A 27661-nucleotide genomic window follows, 5' to 3' on the forward strand; every position below is an offset into this window, starting at 1 on the left:
CCAAATCTAATGTATCACCCCACTTGCCCCAAACCTTATGTATCACCACCAACCCACTTGCCCCAAACCTTATGTATCACCACCAACCCACTTGCCCCGAATCTCATGTATCACCACCAACCCACTTGCCCCAAATCTAATGTATCACCACCACCCCACTTGCCCCACACCTTATGTATCACCACCAACCCACTTGCCCCAAATCTAATGTATCACCACCACCCCACTTGCCCCACACCTTATGTATCACCACCAACCCACTTGCCCCAAATCTAATGTATCACCACCAACCCACTTGCCCCGAACCTTATATATCACCAACAACCCACTTGCCCCAAACCTATGTATCACCACCACCCCACTCGCCCCAAATCTATCACCACCACCCCACTTGCCCTGAACCTTATGTATCACCACCACCCCACTTGCCCCTGAACCTTATGTATCACCACCACCCCACTTGCCCCAAATCTATCACCACCACCCTACATGTATCACCTCCTATAAAACGTGTGTACGTGATATAAAAGTGTCGAGTCAGCCGATCCAACGTTAATCTCAACAACAGATGTGTTAAGACCCTCAACGACGATCATAAATGTATTAAGTTTTAAATATTGCAGTTTCTGTTGTAAAAATTGTATTTTGTAATAATCACTCCTGATTTTAACCGATTATTTTCTTTTAAATTTATGCATAAATTATTGCCGTTGCACTTATTAATTTCCTTATAGCTTTTAAAAAAATCATTCGAGTTTTTTTTTTATCATTTAGACAATCTAAGGTTATTTAAAGCCATTAAAAAAATACATTCTAAGCCTATTTAAAGACATTAAAACACAATGCAAGTCTATTTAAAGCTATCAAATATCAGTTAGCCTAGTCAGCATGACCTACACATGAACTCTGACACATGAACTCTGACACCTGTTTGTGTGATTACCGTAAAGACAATTGAAAAACTTCAAAGTAATGAAGTTCACGGTGTTTTCAATATTTTTAAGTCTGTGCCTTAACTACTGGTGCACAATATTCGGCTAATTATACTTACCATCGGTCCTCACTCTATAAGAGAAGAGGTATACTTTACTTAATATCATTCTTCAGGTAAGGTATACTTTACTTAATATCATTCTTCAGGTAAGGTATACTTTACTTAATATCATCCTTTAGATATATATTAGAACATATTAGAGTTTATCTGAATCATGAATCACCGGCGTCATCCTAGTTCGTGGAAGGGGGGGGGGGTATCAGCCTCACTCAGTACTCTTGGAACCACTGATACCTTATACATAATCTTATGGTGAGGGAAGTTGATCATTATAGCAACATCCACCCCCCCCCCCCTCTTTCCAAAGATAAGCATAAAGAAGTATGTGCTGCCAATAACATCTCAAATTTTACAAAAATTTCTGCCCAACAACAGACGGACAATCTTTTTAAGTTACAAGGGAATAACTATAATATCTAGCAAGCTTTTCTTTTCCGCCGATCTTTGTTTTCTATGTGTTATACAAGTCAGTGACGTAGCCAGGATCGTCACAAGGGGGGGGGGGGGGGGGTTCCAATTTTTACCCGGGGACAAACTTTCGATTTGCACCCCCCCCCCTCATACTTTTTATATAAATACCGAGGGGTCTATGGAGAGGTTATGACCCCCCTAATCCCCCCCCCCTGCCTACGCCACTGATACAAATGCCCAAACATGCCTACACTTGAAACGTTAACAAACACCATCAGTACAATGAAACCATTTGAGATCCGCTGGTCTATTTTCGTTTCCAGCACCTACTTTTGTTCCTGGCACAACGACACGTCTAGCGGTTCATTATGCTGCGACACGACACGACAATCTCCGGTACAGGGCGGTTCAGTTTGTATCCCATACACATTAGTTCAACATTTTCTTTCTAAACTTTTTTTTTTCGTCCTTCAATTTGTCTAACTTACTGATCTCTTCTTTTTTTTTTACCATTAATAAAATATCTTTAGGTAAAGATATTTTTATATAAGCAAAACAACAAGAATCCAGATCTGAAACATAGGCACACTGGTATAGCTAGGGGAGGGCGGGTGGGTCGGACGGGGGGGGGGGGCGCCAATAGGGTAAAAAAAGTAATTTATAAGTTCATTTTAAGCTGAAGTATTGAATTATATAAGTAAAAGTTACGAAAATAAACGGAAATAAGGTTTTACGCGCTGATTAGCTGTTTTCTATATTAATTTTGTCGCACCGAAATAGAAAATGTTACGGGTTAGTAACTGGTAAGAAGCGCCACCAACATTTACAACTGGGGGAGGGGGGGGGAGTGCTTTTTCACAGACTGGAATAACTATAAATAGAAATGGGAGGGAGGGGGCGCAAAATTGAAAGTCTGTCCCGGGCGCCGGAATAGGTGCTACGTCTATAAAAAAAAATTTAGGCAGTATTATAGCTTATAATAGTTAAATCATAGACAAGGCTTTGTTATAGTGTGTGTAAGAAATTATAAATATTAAGAAAATCAATATATAGACCAATACTTGAACGGTATAAAAAGAATTAGGCCTACATTCAGACCAACCACAATCACTACGGTGAAGCTACCCTTTGGTGCCTGGGTAGATGAAGTAGAGTTCACGTTTTTCTGTGACCTCGGCACATCAAGGGATTGTGTGGTCGACACTATGTCCAGTCGCTTGAGTCAGGTACCCATCCGAGCTGGGTGGACTCAGATCCGAACTCGCGGCTATCGGCCGTGCGCTCTATCATCTGACCATGCCTCCAGTGTTTCTTCTAGACTTTTTTCTCCGGGGGGGGGCACTTGATATTTTCGGGGGGGGGGGGGGGGGGGGGGGTGGGGCGGTCAACATTTTCCGGGGGGGGGGGGCGGACTAGTAAAAGTATATGTTTACTATATAAATTCCATCTCGTTGGCGGTAGACTTTCTTCGGGGTGGGGGGGTGTCTCCGTCCCCGTCCCCGTCCCCCCACCCCCGAAGAGATGCCTGGAAGAAACTCTGCATGCCTCCTATACAATTCCCTTATGTTACATTAGAAATTTTTAGTCTATTTATATAGCCATCATTCATCAAACACAGTAGTGTTTATTTCGGCCAACGATAGAAGGAATACGTCGCTGAGCTCATAATTATCTTCTCAGAGTTGAGAGGAAATAATCACAGTGTTTATTTTTGAGACCGGATGTGAGAGGATATAAGCTTATTGCGTATTTCATATACCGTTGGCCGCAATAAGCACTTTCCATAAACATCAGTGTTTCTTTCAGACTTTTTTCTCCAGGGGGGGGGGGGCGAAATTTTCGGGGTGGGGGGGGGGCGGAAACTGTTAAAAGTATATTTTCTATATGAATTCCATTTCGTTCGGGGAGGGGGCAGACTTTCTTCGTTGGGGGGGGGGGAGCCCCCCAAGAGATGCCTGGAAGAAACTCTGATAAAAGCATAGCAGCATGACCTGTAGTTTGTCCTTGCCTTGCTAAGTGCGTACATGAAAGGAAACTATTTTCATGCAGTTTAATTAACATGGCTTAAATACTTCACATTTTTAGATACCCTTTCACCCTTCATTTCAATTTCATCTTTGGAAAACCGACACCTAATCTGGTATTTAGATAGCATGCTGTTAGGGAGATCGGGGTTATGGAATAAGTTAAAATTGGAAAACTGGATTACATCGTAGACTACGAAACAAAACTTGGTAGGCTACATTACATTGTTGTTGAACAATGAGTTTATTCGAAACACCTAAAAGACACATTGTAGTTTAAATCAGAGGCGTAGCGACCCTTCCCGGGGACAAACTTTTCGATTTGCACCCCCCCCCCCTCAAGATTTTGAATTGCACCCCCCTCAACCTTTCAATTTATTTTTCCAACCTATTTTGGCGCCCCCTAAGGTCGGCGCCCGGGGACATATGTCCCGCCCCCCCCCCCCCCCCCCCCCCCCCCTCCCTCGCTACGCTACTGGTTTAAATATAAGCATAACTAATGTCATTCTAGTTTAACTGTAGTAATATATAAGCTTGAAATAAATATGAATCAAACAACTCAGTATAAATTAAATAAATTACAAGTCCCGGCTAACGGCCAAAGTTGGTTGCATCATCAAAAGATATAACAAATTATACCTTTTTATATTCATTAAATTAGGGGTAGAACTCGTATTAATTTGGATAAACACAACACAAATAGACATCTTAATTATTTTTCTAAAAGCTTCCCATTTCCCGAAGTACCTTAATAATACGTGTATTGCCTTGGCACTAGTATAGATTTCTATTCTAAAATAAAGTTTCTAAATTTGCACACTCGGGCCTATGAAACTTGATCCTAATGTAAGCTGTTTCCTGGTTGTGACTTGGTTCACGAAACGCTACCTCGCCATAGCTGTCGTCTAAAAATAATTATCATAAATTACAAGCTAAGCTGGCAAGTGCCCCACCTTTTGACATGTTCAACTTCGCGTTCCCCCCGGACCCTTTTGTCCTCTATTTGACCGAAATATCGGGCCGTATCGAGGTGTTTCATCATCGTTAACGCTGAACTTTATTACTGTAAAACTTAAAATAATTGAAAGCTCGGTTTGTTTATATAAAAAAAACAGGTTTCTTACTTCTGATTTTTTCAATTACCATTGGTAGAAAGTAGAATAGGGTAATATTTAAGTCTAAATAAAATATAATAGAATACAATCAATCAGTTACGACAAGATTGGATCAAATTAAAGTAGGCCTATTATAAATGAACTGGTAATGCTAGTCACCTCACAAAGTAGGGACACATACAGCTGGTAGTTCTACAATGTACAGTAGCGACTTACCACAGTTGTAAAACTTGTAAGTAAGCACAGTAATGAGAAAAAAAACAGACTGAGGAAATTAGTATTACTAATAATAAGTCTTAATAAGCTTATATACTTTTCTTTTATACAAGCTGTCTAGTATTTGATTTTAAATTTTAATTAAGCCTTATTTAAGCAGTTAACACCATCTATTTACGTCCTTAATGTATTACGTATGACAAAAATAAGACTTAATTGCCCCATCCCCCCTACCCTACACAACGTTTCTACAAGCCATCTTTCCTTATATCAAATAACAAATACATCTCCAGGAAGCCTACATCCCCCCTTCCCCCCTCCCACTCACACGAACCACGGTATAAGTTGGTATTACGATTGGTACTGAGATTATTTTATACTAAATATGTAGGCCTATATAATATCACTTAAGCGAAGCTACCCATTCATGTGTGTACGATCCTCTAGGCATATTCTTGTTTATGTCATTATTTTAATATACAGTTTTAAACAATATATTTAAAAACCAACAGGAAAATACGATCATTACTATAGGGCAGTATTGGGGTCTGTCTGTCATATACAGAGTTTCTTCCGGGCATCTCGTCGAGGGGTCTGAGCACCCCCCCCCCCCCCCCCGAAGAAAGTCTACCGCCACGCCGCTTTTTCTTTTTCTTTTTTTTTTTTTTTTTTTTTTTGCGATTTTGTTAACTTTTGTTTACAATTGACCATAACAAAACGAAAGAGTAATGTCTACCATAAAATTTCAGTTAACAAAAAAATTTAAAAATTTAAAAAGTATCTTTTTCAAGTGCAAAATTTTAATGTTTTTTATTAGGTTTTTTCGCCTTGTTACACATCCTCACCAAACTTCGGACAACCCTCCCCCCCCCCCACACACACACACCTCAATTAAAGATAACCGTTACCCTTCTTTTATTTAGTTTAAAGTTAAAATAAATGATGGCTTATTATAATAAGTCCATCGGTAACTGACGGGCACCAAATTACGTTGCAGGGGAATTAACTCTTTAAAAGAACTTACTAATTCTATATTACGTAGTTGTCTTCCATGAGGAAAATTGTTAGCTAGGATTTCAAGTAATATTAAAAAGTTTAAGATATGAGTGATTAACTCGCATTCTAAGTCAGAGGTGACAGAGCTAAGGTGCTTTTTTTAAACTATTCTATTTCAGCCGTGTTATAGTCTTGTTGTTGTAAATAGTTTAAATAATTTTAAAACATTACAAAATTTGATATTAGAAGACTTTCAAACGATCACCATGGCTACTCCTGCGCCGAATAGGGTTCAACCCAAAGTTATGTCATGTTTTTCAGTAAATTATTACCCCTCCCCTCCCCTCATCATCGTCACAAACAGCCAGACCCTCCCACCCTTAGAGAGATGTTTTTTTTAAAAAAGAAATCGATGTTTAAAAAATTGTTTAAGATTTGTTTTGTTGTTTTTTGTTGTTTTTTTTTCTGAGCCCGATAATCGTTGAGTAGGCCTATCAGTATCTATTACAATTTATAAAAACCGTATTTTTTAAAATAAATTAATTTAAAAAAAAAACTTTTTAATAACAAGCTTTAATTTAATAATGTACAATAAGAAGAAAAATAAATGATTTTCTTTTCATATAAAAAAAAAGTACTATAAAAATAAGCTTTAGACGCTTCTTAAATTTTAGTATGTAGACATTTTGTAGGTAGATTACATGTTTTTAATGTGTGCTGTACATGGAGCCGACCCCCCCCCCCCCCCCACCCCCACCCCAGCGCATACGCGTTCACAGGAGTCGATTTTTTTAACCCTCCAGGTTTGCCCCTACCCCCTTCCGCGTGGACATAATGAATGAATCACCCCTAATCAATAGTTTGTTGGACATAAAATGGGGGGGGGGGGGGCACGTGACATTGTGTCAAAGGTCGAGTTTTATTTGGAGAAAGTAAACAGAGCTCTACAGTTTCTTTGTATTTGATGATTACAGGGGGCGGTCGACCAAACAAAGGTATTAAAGGCTCGGGACAAATGGGTCAGAAACAGGAGAACAAGTAGAAAAACTTTTGATAACAACAGGCACAAATAATATGAAAAACGAAAATACTCGCTAACGACAGTAATAGTTAATAGTAGTTATTCTAACATATTTTCACTATAAGAACTATAAACGACATTTTGCAATTAACGCTTTTTATTGATGCTTTGCAAATGGCTATAATCATATTTTAGACTTATTTTTATTTTATTAATTTTTATTTTATTAAAAGCATTGATAATATGATAATATTAGATAACTTGCGGTATAGCCTATTATGTGTCGATTACATCGGGAATTATCCAAGCTATCAAATTTTGATTAGAAAATATTATGAACAAAATTTTAAACTAGAAATAATATGCCAATACTTTGAAAGTGTGCTGAAAATTCAGTGGGACAGTGTAAGCCTGTGTTCGTGTCATACAAGCACAGTACCAGATTATTCATGTATCAACAAGAAGCAAGCAAAAGTGTATCACTAAAAGGCTTATCTATACTAAGCTTTAGGGATTGGATTGGAGGCTCGGAGTCAACGGTAATGGGTTTTCAGATAATGACAGAGTTTCTTCCAGGCTTCTCAAGGAGGAGGAGGGGGGCTTTCCTGAAGAAAGTCTACAGTCTCCCCGAATGAAATCAGAGGCGTAGCGAAGGGGGGGTGTCCCCGGGTGCCGACCCTAGGGGCGCCAAAATGGGTTGGGAAAAAAATTAAAAGCTCATTTTAGCTGCAGATTTGAATTATAAACATAAAAAATATAGGGGGGGGGGGCACACAATTAACGGTTTGTCCCCGGGCGTCGGGAGTGGTTGCTACGCCTCTGAATAAAATGGAATTTATATAGAAAATATATACGTTTAACAGTGTCCGCCCCCCCCCCCCCCCCCGAAAATTTCAAGTGCCCCCCCCTCCGAAGAAAAAAGTCTGGAAGAATGGAAGAAACACTAGATAATGAAGACCAAGTAAAGTGTGGGTTTTTTTATCCGATGTTATATTTATAGTAGGGAAGGTAATGTGTGGTATTTTATCACATAAGCCACACAAAAAATCACGTGTAGCCTAAACTAAATTTTATACCAATCCTGAAAAAAAAAAACCAATAAAATAATGTCACGTCAGTGTTGAGTAACCCTAAGCTAGCAGTAGATGTTGTACAATATACGCTTGCACGATTGGTGGAAAACAGATCAACAGTAAAAAGGCTCAGGAGCCTTAATAATATAAACAATTTCTAGAATCATATGTCAAAAGTCGTTTTGTTTTCTAACTTCAGACCCGCCCATTTTAAAACTCAAATTTTACCAACCCGGAAAGGTATAATCCGGAAAAGTGGTACCCCTGAAAAAAAAATTGGAAATTGTAGTAACGATCGCAAATCGTGGGTGATTATAGTATAGTTTGCTCCACCAATACCATCAGATAAGTTTTGTGCGCATTAACTCTAATCCACGAGAATTGGCGAGACTACATTAGGCTAGGCCTATGCCTAGTCCAAATCTCGCACTATTTTGGGAAATAAAAAAATTCCCGGTTATAATGAAAATTTCACGGCTATTCGTCGGACTCCCGGCTTTCCCGGCCGGGAAATTTTATCCTAAAATTCCCGTTTATTTCCCGGCTCCGTGGGAACCCTTCTTGATTGTAAGGGGTCGGCGTGGTCGAGTCGGTAAAGCTCATGGTGGTTAAACCGAAAGTCTCGAGTTCGAACCCTTGGAGACATGAGGCTCGTTAGCTGTGGGGACAGCCACTCTTCTAGGAGAGACAACTCCAAAATCAAACAACTGCTGCCTTGTTCTTGGTTGGACAAAGGCTATGGAAGAAAATCCAAATAGAAAAGCAGGCTGAAATCGAAGTCAATTGCCTCAATGGCGCGTAACAATTTGACACGTAAACTTCATTGTGTTGGAGTTGAATCCCTTCCAACACTAACATTAAGAACGAAGAAGAAGATGAAATAATTGTAAGGAAAAGCGTGGGTCGCTTCTTAAATTTTTAGTAAAGGTATTCAATAGATAGATCTAGATCTAGTATAGTATATAGATAGTGAATTTAACCATACTTAACATGTGAAAATGCCATTAAATAAAATATCAGTGGAAATTTTGGGAGTGATGTATAGGCCTATACATTCAAATATGAATTTAAGAATTAATATACAAAAGATAGGCCCTACTCAAAACAGTGGACGATCGGGTAGTGGTAAAATGCGAAACCATTCGACAGCCTCGCCATATCCATATTCCCTAAAACTAAATCATATTAAATGAAATAGATGTAGATCTAGGTTAGGTAGTTAAGGTAGTCAAGATAGAGTAGATTCTAGAATCTAACTTAGTAACTAGTTAGTAGTAAAGTGAATGTGGTCGCAAAATGCATTGCAAAATATTTCAAGAATGACCAACACTTTGACCGTTATAGCTTAAGAAAGTGTATAACAGAGTTTCTTCCAGGTATCTCTTCGGGCCCGAATATTTTTTACCGCCCCCCCCCCCCCCGAACGAAATGAAATTTATATAATTTATATAGAAAATATATACTTTTAACAGTGTCCGCCCCCCGAAGAAAGTCTACCCCCCCCCCCCCCCCCCGAAAATTTCAAGTGCCCCCCGGAGAAAAAAGTCTGGAAGAAACACTGGTGTATAATTATTTCTTATTCATAAAGGCAGGGGTGGCCACTCTGCGTAGCAATATCGCCCATTAAAAGTTTGTTATTTTAATTTCTATTGTATAGATCTAGATCTAGGACTAGCTACTAGATCTAGCCAGGGGCGTAGCGAGGGGGGAGGCGGGGGTGCGGACCGCACCGGGTGACACCATTTAGGGGGGTGACACCAAGGCAAAAAAATAGCAAAATATATAGAGAAAAACTTGAGGGGGGTGACACCATTAAGTGTCGCACCGGGTGACACCCGACCTCGCTACGCCACTGGATCTAGCTAGCTCTATCAGTATGATTCATTCTACAGAATTTAGTCTTAGATCTATATTCTAGATCTATCTACTTGGTTAGCCTCGCATAGCCTAGCTACTTGCTAGCGTATCGTTTACTTTTTACTTTACTTTGGTGAGGGGCCAAAAATATAATATTAAAATTAAGCAAAACATTTATTAAAATAATATTTTTTGAAAATACCAAAACGTTCATTAAATTTTAAAATTAAGATCCGTACTAATACAGTTTTTTTTAAAACAAAAAAAAATTCTCTAATCTCTTTTATACGAGAACTAGATTCTACGATTAGATCAGTAAACGTTCATCCTAGAAAGAAAAAAGCGTCCACGTCAACGTTTCGGGACTGTTGTCACGTGACTAATTCTTACACGATTACGGCTAAAGTCTTTCCGGCATCTCCAACTTCAGTACTGAGTTGGGGATTCATTAGTTCCTCACACATTTTCATCATTCAATAAAAACAGGCTAATAAAATGGCGAGTAAGTATCGAGACGTGTTCATTGTTATGTTCGACATCAATTGGTTTTTTAAAGTTATGTTAATTTATAGTAATCTTTACGTGGATGGGCGAATTTTCCTGTTAGCTCTATGTTTTTGACAACGCACCAACTTTACTGTGTTGGGTGCAGATAACATCTGTTTATGTGCCAATGTGTGTCGTTTATACTTTATAGTTTATACTTTATACATCGTTCATCGTTGACCCATCTTTAACATTGTTAAAAATGTAGTATACTTTTGATTCCTCCTAGCCTATTTTAATTTAACTAACATCAACAAGCCCTTGATTATCCAGTAGCTCCCTTTTTTTTTTTACTTCTGACTAGAATACTCACTCAAGTCCTCAAGTGTCTTTTGTGTTGACTGTTAGAATCTAGATATACTCTTCTTGGTGTCTAGACACAAGTCTAGAATCTATAGGTCTATAGGCCTAATAATCTATATTCTGGTATATTCTTATCATGTAGATCCTGCATATTGGAGGGAAGGGGGGGGGGGGGCATTGACAAATATCAACTGTCAAGAATCAGTTGATTAAACTTGGTGTTTTTTCTTAATCAAGTTTTTTTTTAGAGCTTGAATTGTCTTGTAAAACCTGCAATGACTACTTATTAGTATTTATCAAGTGTTGAGAAACAAGTTGTTTTTGATTGTTTCACCTAGACTAGAGAAAATGTGCCATTTCTGAGCCTACACATTTTAATCTACCATAACAATTCCATTTTTTTTTTCAGTCCGATTTCTTGAGTTTGTAAAACCATTCTGCGTTGTTCTTCCTGAAATAGCCAAGCCTGATAGAAAGGTGAGTTGAATAAAATTGTTATGCTCTTCTTTTTACGAAGGATTGTACTTATTGACATTATGGAAGAAATATTCAAATATTCCTACCCAAGCCATGATAAACTGAAAAAATCTCATTATCATTATTGTATTGTCCTGCTCGTGTTTTTATGATAAAACAAAAAAAAAATTATTTTCTTGTGTAACTACGCAAAACTTTTCATTACCTGTAAATGTGCCTAATATTATTGCCACTTTGTGTCTGTTCATTTATTATATTGATTTAGTTATGTTTATTAATAATGTTAATAATTATTTAACCATTTAACTACATGATAGTTTTGTATATTTTTTTAAAAATTTTCATCAGATTCAATTCAGGGAAAAAGTACTATGGACAGCAATAACTCTTTTTGTCTTTCTAATCTGCTGCCAGGTACGGTCTTTCTTCAGCTTTTTATAAAATGAAGTAAGTCAAACATGTTGAAAAATAATACTTACATATGAAATTTTCTTTTCCTAAAGATTCCTTTGTTTGGCATAGTGTCATCAGACTCTGCAGATCCTTTTTATTGGATCCGTGTCATCCTTGCCTCAAACAGAGGTAAAAAACAAAACACCTTTTATTTAAGGGTACTATTAGGGTTGTGGGTCCAATTAAGTATGGTTTTTATTTTTTCTTCGCCTCATCGCTGTCCTAACAGCGATTTAAAAAGAAAATCCTTTTATATGTTAAAGATTATATCGTATTGCATTTTACAAGAACTGGTAAATGCTCTATATGCAACACTTAGTCCCATAGAACTTAACTATTTTGTTAATTTACTACAGGTACCTTGATGGAGCTCGGTATTTCACCTATTGTTACATCTTCACTGATTATGCAACTCCTGGCTGGCGCTAAAATCATAGAAGTTGGTGATACTCCAAAGGACAGAGCTTTGTTTAATGGTGCCCAAAAATGTAAGATAATTAATCATTCAGCTCTATTTTTATATTTTTGTACATATACAATTTTAAACAAACTATACTTTATTATTGAACAGTGTTTGGAATGGTCATAACTGTTGGACAGGCCATTGTCTATGTGATGACTGGCATGTATGGAGACCCAGCTGATATTGGTGCTGGAGTTTGTCTTCTTATCATCATCCAGGTTTGTTTTTGCTTAAAAATTCACTTTTTATCAATGCCTTGCCATTGTTAGTTATTAAACTAATTTGCACATTGAGAAGAAATGAGTTATTAGAAAGCTTTTTTTTTTTTAACCAACTTTAAAACATTTTATTTTAGCTTTGACGTAAACACAAGCTCTAATGTTTTTATTTGATTTTCAGCTTTTTGTTGCTGGCATAGTGGTACTTTTACTTGATGAACTGCTTCAGAAAGGTTATGGGCTTGGTTCTGGTATCTCCCTGTTTATTGCTACCAATATTTGTGAGACCATTGTCTGGAAGGCTTTCAGCCCTGCAACTGTCAACACTGGAAGAGGTTTGTCAATGAAGCTTGGTTTTTCCAAGCTTTTGTTTAACTTGCTTCCTCATTCTTTTGTATGTCACACTTTGTCATGGACCGAAACTGCCAAGTAAAAATTTCGACCACTTCAAACACACCAATAGGTTTCAATTTTGGCAATACCCAATGACAATTCCATCTATCATCCAATTTAACTTAATTAAATGCTTAATTAATTTTTAAAGATTTAATTTAAATTTCCTTAAAAGTACTTTTACCGCGTTATCACTTGTTTTCTCCTTCAATCCAATCCCTAAAGCTTAGTATAACGATAAGCCATTTGGTGATAACACTTCTGCTTCTAGTTGATCCATGACTAATCTTGAACTGTGATTGTATGACACGAACACAGGCTTACACTATTATTTCTATTTTTAATTTTGTTTATGATACTTTCTAATGAAAAGGTTTTTATGCTTTTTTTTTTTCACTAGTTACTTTTATAATGTATTTTTCTATTTATAGTTGCACATACCATTTGTTTTTGTTTCACGCAGGTACTGAGTTTGAGGGAGCTGTGATTGCATTGTTCCATTTGTTGGCCACCAGACAGGATAAAGTACGTGGATTAAGGGAAGCTTTCTACAGACAAAACCTGCCAAATTTGATGAACCTTTTGGCAACTGTTCTTGTTTTCGGGATAGTTATATACTTCCAAGTAAGTAGACATTTTAATTTTACATACTTGCTGCTTGGTCTTTTTAATGTTGTTTTTTTCCATACCTTTAAGAATTTTAAAATGTTTTGTTTTTTATCAACAGGGATTCCGTGTTGACCTTCCCATCAAATCAGCAAGATACAGAGGACAGCAAACTTCTTACCCAATCAAGCTTTTCTATACATCTAATATTCCAATTATTCTCCAGAGTGCTCTGGTGTCTAATTTATACATGATTTCTCAGGTAATCAATCTATTCTTTGTTCTTGTCTTTTTACACTTTTTTAAGGCCAGAAAATCTTTTTCCTTTAAGAAAAGTTGCCTTCAGATATTTCTATGTCTATCAAATTATTTATAATACAAGTGAGCACAGTCAAGCTCAGGGTGTCTCAATTCTAATAATGCTTGAAAATTTAAGTATATATCTTTAAACTGATTTTTTGGAGATTTTTAAAACACATCAGTTATGGTTTGACCCATTAGGAAGCTATTATGATACCCATGAAGGGTGTCATTAAATTATTATTGTAAGATTATTATTGTAGTGTAAGATATAATCCTACTATAATTTTGTTACCACTAGTTATTAGGCCCAAATATTTTTAAATTTAGGGTATATAAAAATAAAATCTAGCATTGTTTTTTAAAAACCTACAAATACTGGAGAGCATTGTATCTCTGTTGGTTTCTTACCTATAGTTTTTTATTCTCCATTATTGATGGGTAAACACCTTTGTTTCAGATGCTGGCTAATAAATTCAGTGGCAACTTTTTCGTCAATCTTTTGGGTGTTTGGGCAGTAAGTACTGTAATTTTTAAAAAGTTAGTTTTGTAATTTTACAATTGTTGAATGTTTTAACATAATTTTTCAAATCTTTATAGGATGTTGGTGGTGGGGGTCCAGCAAGATCTTACCCCATTGGAGGTCTTTGCTACTACTTCTCTCCTCCAGAAACATTAGGACATATATTGGAGGATCCTATACATGCAGTCCTATACATAGTTTTTATGTTAGGTTCTTGCGCCTTTTTCTCAAAGACATGGATTGATGTGTCTGGCTCTAGCGCCAAGGATGTGAGTAATTTGTTCAGCTGGAAATATGTCTATGTATTCATTAATTACTTCGGTTTTACAAAAATATTGAGTCAATAGCAACAGTTTTTTTAATGATGTGAACTGTTGCAAACATTTAGGTTGCCAAGCAACTGAAGGATCAACAGATGGTCATGAGAGGTCATCGTGAGAAATCCATGATCAAGGAACTGAACCGTTACATCCCAACAGCAGCTGCTTTTGGTGGTTTATGCATTGGAGCTCTATCTGTGCTTGCTGATTTCCTGGGTAAATATACAAACAAAAGTTGGATAGTTTCTAGAAACTCCATGCTTTGTTTCACAATGTAACTCATATTTTACTTACTCGCTTTCAGGTGCCATTGGAAGCGGAACTGGAATCTTGTTGGCTGTGACCATCATTTACCAATACTTTGAATATTTCGTTAAGGAACAGAGTGAAATGGGAGGAATGAGCACGCTATTGTTTTAAACTTTTAAACTTTACACCTCATTTGTTTGTTGTCTCTGTGTATTTCTTTCGTTGTTTTTTTTAATGATGAAATTTTGTAGAAAGTTGTCCCACTTTTAAATATGTTAAAGTTTGCTGGTTTTGCAACATAATTCCATTTTGTTAGATAAAAGGTTGGATATTTATTTGATAAGGTGTTAAAATTTGCAGTAACTGTTTAGCTCATTGGATAAGTTTGTTGAATGTGTATTTATAACCTGAAATCAAAGCGTGACAAACTTCCAATGTTTTTTTTTTAAAAAGTGCAATTGCACAATTAGTTATGACAATTTAGTTGTGACTATATGATTTTTAGATGTTGCTTATATCATTGTCTGACTGTTGAGTTTGATTGCTTATTCAGGCATTCTTCATTTCACAGCCTCTTTTACTCATTTTAATACATATAAGCAATGCTGAATCTCATATAGTTTTTGAATTGATAGTGTGATACTCAGTTAGGTAAGAGAATACATACAGCAAACTATTACTAGAAATCTTTAAAAAATGCATTCATTTTTTTCAACATGCTTATTGACTTGTGTGCGAGTTGTGGAATGAGTGTTACATTTTCTTTTCCTTTCATCCTGTTCATTATATATGGTTATGGGTGTAGATCATCTAGCATGTCAGCTGATTGAAAGATGACTGTATTATAATTACTTCCCACCTCCCTTGGTTATCAAAAATTAGTCTTGTTCACCTTTGACTTAATTTTTAAAGCCACACTCTATTGTCACAATACATTTTCCTTCAGTGTAGCTCTATCAAATTGTTTTTTTGTATGGCAGTGCTAATTTACTGAATCTTCAACTGCTGTTAAAGTTTAGTTTTTTGTTTGTAGAATGGTTAACTGCATTTAAGTCATGTTGAATAAATGGATGGTTTTTTGAGGTGTGTTGTTTGGAAGGATAAAATGTTTGCGGCTCATGATAATGTAATTTAATTAAACAAATTATTAACTTGCCTTCTTTTGACTTTTTTAATGTCTTTGGAATGATATTCTGCTATTTTTCCAAAACTACTCAGTTTTAGGAAACTACATCAGGATAGGGTGAACAACTCACCTGTCTCAAGTACAGTGCGCCCTGATATACAACAATATTATTTAGATGCTGCATTAGTTACCTTTACTATTCAAGGCAAAGAAACTCCAAAAAAAGTTTCTTTTTATTGTACATCAGAGCTATTTAATGACGATTACCTCATTTCCTAAACATTCTGATAGGGAAGAATAAACAAGCCTAATTTGACAGGGTTAAAGGCTTGTGAGGAAAGCATGGTGAAAAAGTGAAGACAAGTGAAAGTAACAAAACAGTAAGATCTGGCTTCAATTATGTTCTGTTAAGAGTTCCATTAAGTTTAGAGAGGAAGTGTAGTGTTAAGAATGTAACTAGTAAGTGAAATAAAGTGATGGAGCTTGGCATCAACAGTAAGTGAACGAAGTGAAGCTCCTATGCTTGCATTTTCCATAAGCTCGCATATGAAAAATATACTCAATATAACCAATTTATTTCTTGGCATTATCCCAAATTATTGTGTAACACATGTCATGTTTAAAAATACTTCTTAAGAAATCTTATTGAAAATGGGTGGCTATTAGGGACTGGAACAGATTAAATGGATCTTTTGAAATAAGAGCTATGTTACTGAACAAATAAACTCAAAGTACCATTATGAATATATACATGGCTCCATAGTCTTAATAGACAATTGCACATTGGCAATGCAAGCGCCACGCCTGAGCAATAAGATAAGCAATGAGCCACATATTATCAATGTGTCAGACCCCTCTCTCAACACTACTGATGGACCCAAGGAACAGGGCGTTACCTTACAACATAGAATCAGGACTGCTAAAAGGAAACCACAGTTGGTAATCCTATCATCTAAGGGGGTCTTCTGTTGGATTTAATTTTCTCCTAGATATGTTGCTGTCCCCAGCTGATGAGCCTCATTTGGCAGAGGGTTCGAACTCATGACAATCAGGCTAGCCCTTATCTGCCTGACCACTCCAACCAATGGGGAGGAAAAATTAAATTGATTCACCCAGTAGTCCCACAGAAGCATGCTCAAAAATGTGAGATTAAATAATTAAACAAGTACAATACAATTTTTCCCCATATTTTATTTAATTAGTACAAAAAATTACTAGCTAAAATATCTTTCACCAGCGAGACAAACATTGATACATTATTGGTTACAGTTTTTTGCATAAAAATCACAAGAAAAAATTAATCTAACAAAGTAGTGTAGAAACATGCAAAAAAAAGATCACAATATCAAGCTTTTAAAATAAATTGAACGAAAATTATTTGCGTGTAAAGAAGTATGCTGGTTACCTTAATGTAGAGTTAAAAATAAGTAAAAACAAAGATGAGTATTTGTTTATTTTAAGCACAACTTTAGTACCTGTCTGGTTTTCTTACAAGCCAGCCAAGATTTAATATCACTCAGATACTTGAGAATTATCAGTGATTGTAAACATCTGATCAAAATGTAGGCAGCATACTTTATAGTAAACTTAGGTCTTTATCTTAACAGTTATTTCAAAATGTGGTTTGAATATTTCACTTACAAACAACAAAATATAAGATACTATCTTGGTAAATAGTACAAGTACAGTGTAAAAGTTTAAACAATAAAATAAGCTCACAACTAATTGAGAATGCCAGCCTGTAGATTGCATAGTTTTCACAAATATTTCACATAAATGCAAGTAGTGGTTAATAAGAAAGTTTTTTAGTACAATACAATTGACAAGAAAGTAAATTTTTAAAATGACCAGATCTGCATTTGACTTAAGAGATCAATTTTTTTTGTAAAAAAAAATAAGGCCAAAGTTTTTGAGTTTTGTATCTCAGTAACAAACTAGGCAGCCAGTGCGGAGTCGAACTGAGGACATCTCTGGCCTTCCCTCACAACTGTGATAGATCTCCATGGACGGCCACTCCCTCTCAGGTAGTTCTGGTAAAACAAAAATGGTGAATTAGTTTGGTATCCTAATGGAGCATGATACAGACTTTAATCTAGTTCAAGTAAAGATATGCTTAAGTCCTGTTGATATGGCAGATTATTATGTAAGATGCTGGGATGGCCAGGGCAGTGAACAGCTGTTGTTGGCAACAGTTATATGAGAGGTTTTTTTTAATGGATTTTAGAATATCTCATAGAACAACCAGAAAACACCCCCCCCCCCCCCCCCCCCCATCCCTTAACCAAAAAAAGATAATCAGAAAAAAAAAGACTTAGGAAATAAACCCCTCCCCCCCCCCCCCTCAACAGACAAAAAATAACGAAAATGTGTCTGTCCCATGCCAAATGTACTAATAAATTCCAATTTAAACCAAAATAAAAAGAGAATGTGGCAAATCACTGGGATTTAACAGAAGTTTAGCTGCTGAATAAAAACTTGTTTATCACAAGATAAGGTACAAATACAATGCAAAGATAACACAGAAACTTACTTCTGTCAGTGGCTTGTGATTTTAAAAAAATTTATTCCCATAATATTTAATTTAAATACCTTATTGATTAAACTCATTTAAAAACATTAATAGACAGTACTGGGCAGGAACACAAAGTTCTTACATGAGCATAAGGCAGTCCATTTCTCTTCTCAGCTCCTGAAGCATTGGCACCTACCCAGACAAAGACTGTTTCACCACTATCACAGATGAACACATCCTGGCAGAGTAAGTGATAACTTATATCAAGACACTGCTACACAATAGACTATGAATGATTTGAATTAAGGTAACTGTTATTAGGTCTATTTATTACACGAGAGAGACAAATATTTATAAAAATGGTCTTACATCAGATTTCAGATCATTAAGTGCGAAGTCACCATCCTTAACAAGTTCAGACTGGGCAGTATCTGTGTTGACTCTGTAACAAAGATAAAATTATAGCATTTTCAAAGAGAGCTCAATGCATTTTCTGTGATCTCATATTTAAATTGAGATGAGATAACCAAAATATTGCCAAATGATAGTCTCTGTAGAATGAAAGCGTACCTGAGCAGTTTCTTGTCTTCTATGCCATCGTCATCATCATCAATGTCTTCATCTGCACTTTGGTCAAGTTTTGTCCAGAATTCATGCTAAAAATAAAAAATAAAACATCTTTATTAGCTAAGTAATGGTGTAGTATTGGAATTATGTAGGCATACATGTATTATGTGAGAAAAACTAATACAATATCTGACTTTCTTTTCTCTAATAATTGTATATGTGAAGTAATCCCCTATTTTCATAAAATTGCAAGTTAACAGCATGAAACCCAGAAATTACAAAAGTTGAACAAGAAAACAAGGCCACATAATAATCAGGTATTTTAGAAATGAAACAGTATCTTCAGAACCTAATTTTAAAGGATTCTGCCTTGTTTTTGTATGTATGCAAATTAAAAATGTATTTTACTGCTATTAACTGTAACCACATCTTAACACACAGTGATAGTAATGACAGAATTGTGATAACATTTGGTTGAACTTACAGCTGTGCTAGTTGTAGCACCTTCAAGTACTTGAGAGGTTGCCTCCCCTCTTTCAGATTTAATGGTGCCCACATACTGCATGGCCTAGATAGACGAAAAAAGTTGTAAATTACAAATGTTTAAATGAGGAAATTTTGTTACACAATAATATCTATTGTTTAAAGGTTGAACTTGTAGTGTATCTAAGTATACAAAGTAAAAATATTATGTGAAACTGACATTTCTTGTCTAACAATACTACATGTAATTAAATGTAATTTTTCTTTAAAAAAAAGATATAACAGATGTACGAAAATTTACAGGCATTGGAAACATCCTTAAAACAAATATTTTATGTAATTTGAACTGACCTTTGACCTCTCCATTGGACTGGATTCCTCACCATTGTACTGGTAAATCTTCAGGCCCAAATCAAGGATATACACATCACCAGGCACAACCAGAGCAGGACAGCGAGGAATCTTCATATACAAAATAATGAATGCAATCAGTGAAGGTTAATTAATCTTTAAGCTAATTAGTCTGCATTCATAGCAATACAGAAAATACAAACCTCTTTAATTGATTATCATGCAACATATTGATTGTTACTATAAAAGGCTTCTTAGCTACATTGTTGTTTGTTAAAACTTACCTGTCTAACTACAACATTTCTTTGTTCTTTCACAAACTTGAAAAGTCTGGCCTCATATTCTTCTGGTGCAACATGCGAGAAGCCACTTTCAGCCCCTCCTTCCATGGTACTGGATAAAATATACATTTCAACAGCTTCATCAAATTAGAATTTAATATAGCAATATAATATTTAAAATTCTTACTTGGTAAAATATAAATTGATTTTTACTTTAAAAAAAAAACACTTCAATCAAGTAAACTAATAAATTTCATTTTTAAAATTGTGCATATGAATGTAGTTTTACTGTGCAAAAAGAGTGTGTGCAGCTAAAATAGTAAAGTATACTTCTTTATATTTAAACTATTTTAAATCAACTTTAAAAAAAAAAAATTTTCTCACAGAAATATTCCACTATAGTTTATCACAGTTGTGAAAGGTCACTGTTTTCAAACATTAATCAACTCTTTCTTGGTATTATTTTTTGTACTTTCTACAAAAAAATATATAAACATACGTGATGCCATTAGGAAAATAGGATTTAAACAGGCTGCTTTCATGACCTTGACATTCACGATGTTGAATGGGTACATCATCTAAATAGGTATCAAGCTCAACGGTCTTGTATGCAGCAGTTCCATATTCATCCTATTATGATGGAATTAAAATCATGGTGAAAACTTTCATATAGGAGCTTAAAACAGAAATATTATTACATTGTAAAGTTGAGAACAAGTTTTCAAAACTCATTCCCATATTAAATAGAGCAAAGTGTTATGTTCGAACATTTTTAAAAAATTGGCATTCAAGTCAAATCTAGTCTTCTGGCATTTTATATGTGCGTCCTGGTAGCTTGTTTTATTGCTATTTTAAGTACAAATATATATTGATTTCACACAAAAGTGGATATACAAAATTTATCTCTATATAGTAAAATTGAATCAAATTAAGAAATAACTCAAGTTAGTTTACTTCAGACAAAGTTGATTTAAGTACAATTCTTACTCAGTTTTTATGTTAATTTAAAAAAAAAAAATCTGCATTTGCTAATCTATTAATTGGTGTAATTTTTTAAATGGGATCATTTCATCATCCTTATAAGTATTGTAATAAAAAAAAAACTTAATTTAGATAACATTTAAAGTAATGGCTAAAAAAATCTTACTTGAGTGCTATTTTTGCCAATCCAAAAGTGAACATCATGAAGAAGATTATCACTTTCTTTATCTTTGTAAGTCTGATGACATTAGCATTGAAAAATATAAGGATAAGGTTCATTTTTATTTTTAAATGATAAACTAGTAAATACCAAAGAAAATTGTGTAATTAATTATTAGAATTAATCATTAGAATATGCTTACGTTTAAAACAATGTATGAATCTCCATTGTAGAACTGTCCATATTTTGATGTTGGCCAATCTTTTACTTCAAATTGCTGTTTAAAAAATATATAATTTAAACATAAATACTTGCATTTCTTTTAACAAATTTAAACTATCCCATGTTTAAACAGAGAAATAATATGTTTTATTCATTACCTCAATGCGCCAGATTTTCAGTCCTGGAGCAGATCCAGCACCCTGCCAGGCTGGCTCAGTTTGTGCAGATTCCTCTACAGGATTTAAGAGAACAAAAGAGATTTTAATTAAAAGGAACAAAAGATTGTTCTGGTAAATACTAGAGAAATGGTATACTATAAAATAACAAGGTTTTCAAGAAACTGGTATATTGTTTATCCAATTAAAATAAATAAAAACTAATCTGAACTTACTCCCAAAACCAAGGTGGCAGAATACATCACCCTGTCATATAATTAAAAAATAAATAAAGTAAAACTCACTTTTGACTTGTTTTTCTGTGTCAGAGCCAAACAGAGCCATGTTGCTGTCTGTCCAGTCATATTTCTTGGCTTTAACTAATCCTACAATGTATATGATGACATTTTCAATAACACATAATTTTATTCATCTTTTTTATTTTTAATTTTATAACTATCACGTAATAAAAGTATAAGATGATGAATACATGGGTAAAATGTATAAAATACAAAGAAGTGAAACTTACCAGTCATGGTTGAAAGTGATGATCAACACAAGTTTAACAAAGCTCTAGAAGAATATAAAAAAAAAAAAAAATTCTCTAATTCTCATATAAATAAAACTAAATTTTTTTTTTTTAAATTTTTAACATTAAAACACTGAGCAAGAGCATTAACAATTTTACAACAAACACAGATGTCAGACCTGAATTTGTTACTAGCAATATTTTAAAGAAACATATGCTTCATAGTATTACGCAAAAAAATATTGAATAATGCTTTAACATATGTCTACATGTATATACATTGACAAGTCTAGATATGTCCAAATGCCCAAGTCTAAAATGATGAATTTCTTTTAATTAAGCATTTATAACTATTGCTTTTGAGTTCATTTTTATTCAAAAACCATGTTAGATTTTTTAAAAATGCAAATGCTGATGGCATTTTAACTTATTAGCTAACTTACTTACAACATGTTAAAATATCTCAAACTTAAATTTAAACAACTTATTCACTTTATAACTAGTTGATTAAATACTCTACAACTTCTAAAAAACACAGATTAAACAAGAATATGCTGCCTTCTTTTTGTGATATGAATGGAAAACAACAAGCATAGGTTAAGCCTAGGACTATAACACAAACAAGCCATAAATATCCTGTTGTGTTTAACTTTTAAAAGCAGTCATTCAGGATGTTTTCATAAAAACATGAAACCAGCCAACCTCTCCTACCCCTCAAATGTTCTCTTAAATAGACATTAAATATAAGCTGAACAATAACTCAGTAGTGATTTACAAACAAAACTTCTTTCAAAAATCCATGAAGAGTTCTGTGCAAGTGTAGCTATAATAAGAGGCCTAATTATATCAACAAGCTGGGTGACATCAACAGTTCAGGATGACTAATCACCCTGAGGTGGCCCTCCATCACCACCTGGCACGCCTTACAGAATTATTTCACACCTCAGCACACACAGATTGTGAAAAGAAACACTCCACATAAAGGAATAATCAGCAAGCCTTAAAAAGTTACAATTGCAGTAAACAAGACTTAAAAAAACAACCTTTTAACTTTAACTTCTATTTTGCATGTACAAAAGCCTATACAAATCTATAAAAGTGGGGTTTTATTTTAACTTTTAATTTAAAATAAATAAAAACTGTTATGTATGGCTAATATAGTAACAAAACATGGATAGGATAAAATGATGAAAGAGAATATATTATTAAGTGTAGCAAAGCACACAGACATCTTGCATACCTGCTGCTGACTTAACTAAAACTTTACCTAGACACACCTGGAAATCCCTAAAGGTGTGTGCAAGGTAAAAAAAAAATGTTCACATGCCAAAAATATGCACCAAGCAGAAGCCAAGACAGCTATTTAGTAAAGAAAAAAAAATCTTTTGGCTAATGGCTAAATCAAGTAGCCAAAGCAATTTTCCTTTCTGCACCAGAATGTGGCTACTGAGTGGTCTACCTTTCTGTCTGTTCAAATACCTTGGTTAAGTACAGACATTCATTTAAGGCAGTCTGAGCTAACATTACATATTTCTGTCTGTTCAATACCTTGGTTCAGTTCAGACATTTATTTAAGGCAGTCTGTTCAATACCTTGATTAAGTACAGACATTTATTTAAGGCAGTCTGAGCTAACATTACCTATTTACACGCTGTTCAAAAGAAAGCAATGCTGTAAAAAAAATACTTTAAAATATTCACACCATTCACACACCTCTTCCCATTTGCTATTTCACCAACCAAGAGATCTCATATTGTAAGTGTGCAATAAGCTGAAGAACTACTATTTTATTTGGCACCTAAACTTGTTTCTAACACATTTTAACATGGATACTCTGTTTTGGTCCCTTGTTGGGCTGTCAGTCAAGGGAGAGAATCTTTATATATGATTAGGTCCCCATTTAACTTATGTGAGTGTGCCCACTTTCAGCTTCGTTAGTCACCATCTAACATCATGTGTGGGAGGTTCTACTTCAAGAGTAGTTACACCATCTAACATCATGTGTGGGAGGTTCTACTTCAAGAGTAGTTACACCATCTAACATCATGTGTTGGAGAGTCTACTTCAAGAGTAGTTACACCATCTAACATCATGTGTGGGAGGTTCTACACCATCTAACATCATGTGTGGGAGGTTCTACTTCAAGAGTAGTTACACCATCTAACATCATGTGTTGGAGAGTCTACTTTTAAGATTAGCTGATCACCATCATCAGGTGTGGGAGAGTACTTTTAGAGTAGTTGGTCACCATCTTGGCATCAAAACAAACAATGACAAAACGGCCCGGTCAAACGTCTCCCACCGAGACGTCCTCATTGAGTATGACACCTGCCAGTGGGACAGCTTCATCAATACTCTTTTAGAGTTAGCTAAGCCAACAATCTTAAGTAATACAAAGTATGCTTCTATTGTTCGGTGGGCCTTATTTATGTAATATTTAATCTAGTATAAGAAATAGTATATTTTGAATTAAAGGGTCATCTAGCTATGACTCCCATAAATGAGTTAGTTGTAGGTTGCTCCAACTCAATGTGTGGGGAGAGAGGTCCACGCTTTACATTCCTACCGTATTCTTGTACACTATCAAAACAAAATGTAGTTATCCAGTAAAATGTATATCATACATTTAAACTTCTGTGCTCGCTTTTAAGCAACAGATGTTTACTGTTTTAAATTAAACATCAAAAATTTTTAATTGGTGGAATTTAACTGTTAAGGGCTCAATTTGTTTGTGAAGTGCTGTTGGTTTGTGAAAACTGACTGGACTATTTTGACTGGATCATTTTGTCTGGGGTTGATTTGATGGGGCACCTCTAACATCATATGTAGAAATTTAAGAATTTAGACAATTTAAAATAATTAAAACATCACTGTTTTAAATTTCCCAATTTTTTAACTGTTTTTCACTATGTATCCAGACAAATCATCCCATCAAGAGTGCATTTGAGAGAAAAACATCCCATAAATGATTTTAAATTATGATAGCTCCCATCAATATTATTCAATATGGTTCCTGGCAAATCTTAAACTCCTTGTATCTCATTCTATAGCAGTGTTTCTTCCAGACTCTTTTCTCCGGGGGGCACTTGAGATTTTTGGGGGGGGGGGGGGGACGGTAGACTTTCTTCGGGGGGGGGGGGGGCGGACACTGTTAAAAGTATATATTTTCTATATAAATTATATAAATTTCATTTCATTCGGGGGGGGCGGTAAAATTTTTTCGAGGGGGCTTTGCTCCCCCCCCCCCCCCCCCGAAGAGATGCCTGGAAGAAACTGTGTTCTATAGTATTAGTAATCTATAATCTATAGCCTTGCATTTAATTCATTTATCTTTGGCCTTGTGCTAAGCTTCAGCAAACATTAAGCCTTAATAAAGTTAATACCTAAGCCTTAAGGCTTAAGGCTTAGGTATTAACTTTATTAAGGCTTAAGCTCTTGTTGTTCAATAATTCCTGCCTTGTACATACTACATAACAATGCTTAGTTAGTTAGGCTTAGGCTATGCAGCTAGGCCTAATTTTAATTTATAATTTCTTAAAACTTTTGTCAAAATCATTAGGCCTAAATTCAAAATTGGACTCACTGTAGGCCTATAATATTAAATTAATCATAAATAGGCCTAGCCTATATATTTATATTTATGCAATAGGCCTAATTATTAGTAATTAATTATAGTAGGCCTAGATCTATAATTCTTCTAGAATCTATATACTAAAGTAAGTATATAATAATATATACACTTCCGCATTGACAAAAATGGGCGTGTCTCGCCCGACCCATGATTCAACTAAAAACAAGATAACAGGCTGCCAACATTATCCTTTTTTAATAATAAAATCATAAGAATATAATCCACATATCGTCTCTGATACAATATTAGCTTGTCAAAAAATGATTTGGCTACTTAGTATAAATGGTTGTTATTTACATTTATAACTATTGAGGACTACACTACTTACGGTTACCCACCGTTACACCAAGGCAGTTGACCAAGAATGCTCCCCACAAGAACTTTCACTTAGCCGGTAGATCTATAAGTGTAGGCCTATGAGCTCACTTACCTTTTTTGCAGGCTAAACATTTCCGGGTTGCCCCTTTGTTGTGGGCGTAAGGGCGTAGGCTTTCATTTTTTATAACTTGCTATAAACTGACTGAAAAAAAAAACGTTTTTATAATAAATGTTGGTTGAGACTATTGTATTTATGTATCCATCTATAGATCTAGATATAGATCTAATAGTTTTAAAAGAAATAATTTGAAAATTACAATTATTCGTCCCACCATTCTCAATATAACTTTTTTCAAATTTTAATTAAATCAGAGACAACATATTTATTTGTGATATGGGGTCATCCATAAATGACGTCACGCTTTTTTTGACGATTTTACCTCCCCCCCCCCACCCTCCATCACACGTCGTCACAAAAAGCCATACGCCCCCCCCCCCCCCTAAAATGACCTCACACGCAGAGGCGTAGCGACCCTTCCCGGCGCCCGGGGACATACTTTCAATTTGGCGCCCCCCTCGGGAGCAAATTTTCGATGTGCACCCCCCTCGAACTTTTCATTTGCACCCCCCCCCCCCCCTCAAACTTTCGATTTGCACCCCCCTCGAACTTTTCATTTAAACCCCCCCCCCCCTCAAACTTTCAATTTGGCGCCCCCCCCCCCTAAGGTCGGCGCCCGGGGACATATGTCCCCCCCCCCCTCGCTACGCCTCTGCTCACACGTCAGCTTACAACCCCCCCCCCCCCCTCAATATTGCAGTTGAATTTGTTTTAAACATCGATATTTTTCTAAAATCTTGTCTGAACTCTGTCAAAATAGAGTATTTTAATCAAATCCAAGTACAATTTATTAATACAGTTTTCTAAAACGCGAAATAACGTCTAAAATTCGTTTTCTAACTTTGCTTTTTTATAATGCAAAACTGTGACGTCGCACCATCTGAATCCCCCCCCCCCCCCATCCCCTCATCACACACCGTCACAAAATTACGGACCCCCCCCCCCTCCCCCCTACGAGTGTGACGTCATTTATGGACGACCCTTATAACTTTGTTCTATATATCATTATAACAAAAAGATAAACATTCCTCCCCCTAGTCGCGCTATGGAAATTTTTCTTGTTTTGTGTGGACTGTCTGAACAAGGTAACTAAAGCGATAAAATCCTTTAACTTCAAATAGAGTGCTATTGTAGTGAATCGGCCCCATAGCACGCGAGGAAAGCGATTGTTTGTGTTAAAGAGCTACATATACACACTGGAAAAAATGTCATGAAAGCCATGTGAAGAAAAAAAAACGGGCGGAGGAAAAGGCTACATTTTGACTGATTATAGCTGTTGTCAACAAGTGACGTCACCTACCTTAGTGAGGTTAAAGCGATTTCACAATTCCTCATCATCACAATTGTCCAGACTCCCTCCCCCTCCCTGTCCGGGGTTCCAGCAATTTCTTTCCACGCCCATCCCCTCTTTATGCCCATATTTCTAACAAAAGTGTGAGTTTTCCATTAATTTTGTCTTTAAGATAGTTCTAGGTCCATAGATGGTGGTCACAAACACAAGTCTGCTTCTCACTTCCTGGACTCTATATGTGTTTTATTTAGGATTCAATGGTAGAACGTGCCGGTTATGCAACCTACACGGACTCGGCTCTGGTCACTAGACTGTGGG

At 35.6% G+C, this 27661-nt stretch overlaps 2 protein-coding genes across 8 annotated transcripts; one reads left to right on the forward strand and one right to left on the reverse strand.

The window, feature by feature from the left end:
- The first annotated feature begins 10120 nt into the window (after window positions 1-10120).
- On the forward strand, window positions 10121-15775 carry LOC131937566 (protein transport protein Sec61 subunit alpha). Its single transcript, XM_059295099.1, has 13 exons — window positions 10121-10269; window positions 11026-11093; window positions 11442-11507; window positions 11597-11675; window positions 11903-12034; window positions 12118-12227; window positions 12409-12562; window positions 13084-13244; window positions 13348-13488; window positions 13987-14043; window positions 14127-14318; window positions 14438-14585; window positions 14674-15775. Exons 1-13 carry the CDS (start codon window positions 10263-10265, stop codon window positions 14787-14789), a joined length of 1431 nt encoding a protein of 476 aa, XP_059151082.1. The 5' UTR covers window positions 10121-10262; the 3' UTR covers window positions 14790-15775.
- A 1144-nt stretch (window positions 15776-16919) lies between these two features.
- Window positions 16920-26048, reverse strand: LOC131937584 (gelsolin-like protein 2). 7 transcript variants are annotated; one of them, XM_059295124.1, is made up of 14 exons: window positions 25955-26048; window positions 21986-22029; window positions 21762-21842; window positions 21460-21533; window positions 21282-21356; window positions 21086-21157; window positions 20438-20568; window positions 19942-20050; window positions 19658-19768; window positions 19308-19391; window positions 18827-18912; window positions 18626-18698; window positions 18399-18494; window positions 16920-17774 (listed from the first exon to the last, which is right to left on the reverse strand). In XM_059295124.1, the coding sequence occupies exons 2-14, from the start codon at window positions 21990-21992 to the stop codon at window positions 17679-17681; spliced, it is 1095 nt and encodes a 364-aa protein (XP_059151107.1). In that variant the 5' UTR covers window positions 21993-22029; window positions 25955-26048; the 3' UTR covers window positions 16920-17678. The 7 variants fall into 7 exon arrangements, with proteins under 7 accessions (XP_059151107.1, XP_059151108.1, XP_059151111.1 ...); XM_059295125.1 differs by having other exon boundaries at window positions 25945-26035; XM_059295128.1 differs by lacking the exon at window positions 25955-26048 and adding an exon at window positions 22761-22782.
- Window positions 26049-27661: the final 1613 nt, after the last annotated feature.

This window comes from Physella acuta, unplaced genomic scaffold (assembly GCF_028476545.2).
Source record: "Physella acuta isolate Inbredline_101_S28 unplaced genomic scaffold, ASM2847654v3 ptg000213l, whole genome shotgun sequence".
Lineage (NCBI taxonomy): Eukaryota > Metazoa > Mollusca > Gastropoda > Physidae > Physella > Physella acuta.

Bases quoted from the DNA above. Each gene is read 5' to 3' on its own strand.
- LOC131937566 (XM_059295099.1), top strand. The intron at 11,094-11,441 runs GTGAGTTGAATA...AATTTTCATCAG, and splicing joins TAGCCAAGCCTGATAGAAAG to ATTCAATTCAGGGAAAAAGT. The intron at 13,245-13,347 runs GTAAGTAGACAT...TTTTATCAACAG, and splicing joins GGATAGTTATATACTTCCAA to GGATTCCGTGTTGACCTTCC.
- LOC131937584 (XM_059295124.1), bottom strand. The intron at 20,569-21,085 runs GTAAGATTTTTT...CCATCATAATAG, and splicing joins TTGGCAAAAATAGCACTCAA to GATGAATATGGAACTGCTGC. The intron at 20,051-20,437 runs GTATGTTTATAT...TATTTTATCCAG, and splicing joins TATTTTCCTAATGGCATCAC to TACCATGGAAGGAGGGGCTG.